The 3,518-nt window shown below is 32.3% G+C and overlaps 1 protein-coding gene across 9 annotated transcripts in view; it reads right to left on the reverse strand.

Annotated features, from left to right (window-relative positions):
• LOC107702403 (prominin-1-A-like) overlaps positions 1–3,518 on the reverse strand; it is a 32,284-nt gene that overhangs the window by 22,091 nt on the left and 6,675 nt on the right. For all 9 annotated transcript variants that reach the window (XM_016504725.1, XM_016504724.1, XM_016504727.1 and 6 more), the window contains exons 2-4: positions 2,560–2,621; positions 2,370–2,396; positions 788–993 (exon numbers count right to left, since the gene is read on the reverse strand). In XM_016504725.1, coding sequence (XP_016360211.1) covers positions 788–993; positions 2,370–2,396; positions 2,560–2,621 — 295 coding nt within the window. The remainder of the gene's footprint in view (positions 1–787; positions 994–2,369; positions 2,397–2,559; positions 2,622–3,518) is intronic.

The following is a 3,518-nucleotide window of genomic DNA, read 5'->3' on the forward strand; positions in this document are numbered from 1 at the left end:
ATATAAAAATGGTGACTCCACTTTTATTTATTTTAATTTCTGAGTGAATGAGTGGGATACTATGGGAACAGTTTTTATCAATTTAATGCATCCTTGCTGAGTAATAGAAATAATTTCTTTGACTTTCCGACCCCAAAATTTGAAAGTAGTGTATTTAACTATGTTGTAATTTAATTAATACTTTTATTATAATAGTAAATATTTTAATTTAATAAATAATTTATTCAAATTATTGTTATATTTGTATATAATATTTAATATATTTATTATATAATATTGAGTGATATAATCTGGGAACAGTACCTTGCACTACAGTTTCCAAGGAGGTCTATAATAACTGGAGAAGGCTTTCAGTTAGCATTCCTTTCCATAGCAATGCTATTGTGTAGCGCAGGACCCCATATGCGAAATCGTAATTTGAAATCTGCCATCTTTGCTCGTTTGAACCAATCATCTGAGCTGTAAATGCCATATGATTAACCCTGTGTTCAAATATGTGTACTTTTCTGCTACAAAGTATGCAAAACGCCAAGTCAAATGATTAAGATGTATGAATACTCAGTATTCTATACATGCATAATAATTAATTAAAGCATATCAGATGCACAAAAATTGCTGAATTTAAGCAAGTACTTTTTAACCAAAAAATTACCAAATATTTGCCAATTTAATCTCATTTGAACAAATTCGAAATGAGTAACTTTCATTAGTCTTTCATGCATAACGACTCACTTTTACAAGCATGTGGAACGTATATAGACTGTTATAAATGTTCTCAAACACTCACGTGAGGAAGACGGAGGTAGCCATGAGTGTGGCCATGTAGAAACCTCTTAGGCAGTCGCCGTTCTTCTTCTGTCTCTGATGCATCTCACCCCCACAGTTCTCACAGCAGCGGCACACACAGAAAAACAGGCCCACGACCGGCATGAACAGCACAAATATCACCCCCAGAACCGACAGCACTATGAAGCCCAGCTCATAGTAGATAGCCTGGAGAAGAGGAGAGAGCATTTCATCACGATTAAACGTATATATTATTATTTGTTGAGAAAAGCCACAAATGAAGATGACAAAGCTTAAATTGCTCTAAATGTTTTATCATGGAATTTATATATGGGTCAGATACAAATTATTTAATTTTATCACATTATATGTGACCCTGGACCACAAAACCAGTCTTAAGTGTCAATTTTTCAAAATTGAGATTTATACTTCACTGAAAGCTGAATAAATAAGCTTTCCATTGATGTATGGTTTGTTATGATAGGACAATATTTGGCCGAGATACAATTATTTGAAAATCTGGAATCTGAGGGTGCAAAAAAATCTAAATATTGAGAACATCTCCTTTAAAGTTGTCCAAATGAAGTTCTTAGCAATGCATATTACTAATCAAAAATTAAGTTTTGATATATTTACGGTAGGAAATTTACAAAATATCTTCATGGAACATGATCTTTACTTAATATCCTAATGATTTTTGGCATAAAAGAAAAATCTATAATTTTGACCCATACAATGTATTTTTGGCTATTGCTACAAATATACCCCAGCGACTTAAGACTGCTTTTGTGCTCCAGGGTCACATATATTTAGTTATAAATATCAGTAACTTTGATCATTTTGGAAGCTTGTTTCCACCACGGGTTAAAAAACAAAAAAAGGTGCGTGCGACTTTTTATCTCACAATTTTGGCTTTTTTTTCTTGCAATTCTCAAAACTCTCTCTTAATTCTGCAAAACTCAGAATTGTGAGATATAGATTTGTGAGTTTATAACCAGCAATTGCGAGATATAAATTCCCAATTCTAAGAAGAGATTGCTCAGAATTGTAAGATATAAATTCAAGAAAAAAAAGTCAGAATTGCAAGATTTTAACTTCTGAGAAGAGAAGTTGGAATTGTGAGATAAAAAGTCGCAGTTACTAAAGTCGTAGTTTTATTTTTTTTTATTCCATGGTGGGAAAAAAAGAAACCGAATTGTGAGATACAAACTTAGAATTCAGAGAAAAAAAAAATTAAAATTGTGAGATATAAACTCGGAATTGCTAGAAAAAAGTCAGAATTCTGAGTTTATATCTCAATTCTGATTTTTTTTTCTCAGAACTGCAAGAAAAATAAGAATTGTGCGATATAAACTGAGAATAGAGAAAAAAATGCAAAATTGCAAAAATTTGCAATTGTATATATTTTTTTAATCCCATGGCAGAAATAAGATTCCCCAGATAACTATTACTTCAAATGTTGCATTAAAAATAAATAAAAAAATAAAAATTGGAGTGAAAACAATAAACATTTTGTAGTTAAAATGTAAAGAGTGGCAGTGCAAGTAATGGGCATGAAGAGTAAGTTCACTTTTAAACAGTACCTGTAGTAATAATACAACATTCTCTGGCTGCGTTGTCGTAGAGTTGAAGAGACATCATTAGTGTGCATGCCAAAGAGAAAGAGAAAGAAAGTGAGTTTGGAACATGTGATTCCATACAAGCTATTAAATGCAATATACATATATTTATTTTATTATATAATATACAGTGTGGCACAAAACAAACACACACCTTCTTGTAATCGTCCCCTTTGATTCCTCCCATGTTCTGCTGGACCATTTTAACAATGAGATCTGTAACAGAAAATTGACCAGATTAGCTCACAAATTCAAGAAAACAAAATATTTTAGTTACTATAAACTAGAAATTCGAGAATCCTTCAAACATTAATTCATTTTCATGGGGCTGGATTGACAAGAAAGTGCCTTGGCTCTGTGTAAATTACTTTGTGAGAAAGAAAGATTTATTGAAATGAACCTTCTCTGTGATTGTTATGATTATACCATGATAAACACTTCATCAAATCAAATCAAATAAATCCTCTGTCTGTCTTTCCTCACTTACTGTAACTCTGATAAAACAATAAATTTTCTGTTGTTTAGTTGATCTGTTGATATTAGTTTAGTGGCCATTATTGTTTGGATAAAGAAGCTACAGTAGTATACATGTGATCTTAGATTCAAACAGCAGTTACAGATGGTCATACATCGTTATGAAAAAACAACAGATCAGATCTGCCTCTGTTAGTTGCTATGTTAACAGTACGGTGACATCAGAGTCTTGTTTTCAGTGCTAATGCTATTGCTACAGTATGCTAGCGTCTGTTACTAACCATCTGCTCAGCCTACATTTCTGTGTAACACACACGTGTGAATGATATTTATGCTCATGTTTTAGGTTATACACAAATGATAGCTATTATAAGACTTTCTATAAACCAACAAATATGCATTAAGTAACCAATAAATATCAATGATGTCTACTCCAATAAGTAAATTCACTGATTGAGATTGTTATTGAAAAAACCCCTTCACTTAACAAGATGCTACACTCTAAAAAATGGTAAAATGCTGGGTAAAATAGGGACAAACCCAGCAATTGGGTTGTTTTGAGCCAGCGGTTGGGTTAAATGTTTAACCCAACCTTCTGGGTAGTAACCCAACCGCTGGGTCAAAACAACCCAATTGCTG

This window comes from Sinocyclocheilus anshuiensis, unplaced genomic scaffold, assembly GCF_001515605.1.
Source record: "Sinocyclocheilus anshuiensis isolate Anshui unplaced genomic scaffold, SAMN03320099.WGS_v1.1 scaffold86, whole genome shotgun sequence".
In the NCBI taxonomy this organism is placed as follows: domain Eukaryota; kingdom Metazoa; phylum Chordata; class Actinopteri; order Cypriniformes; family Cyprinidae; genus Sinocyclocheilus; species Sinocyclocheilus anshuiensis.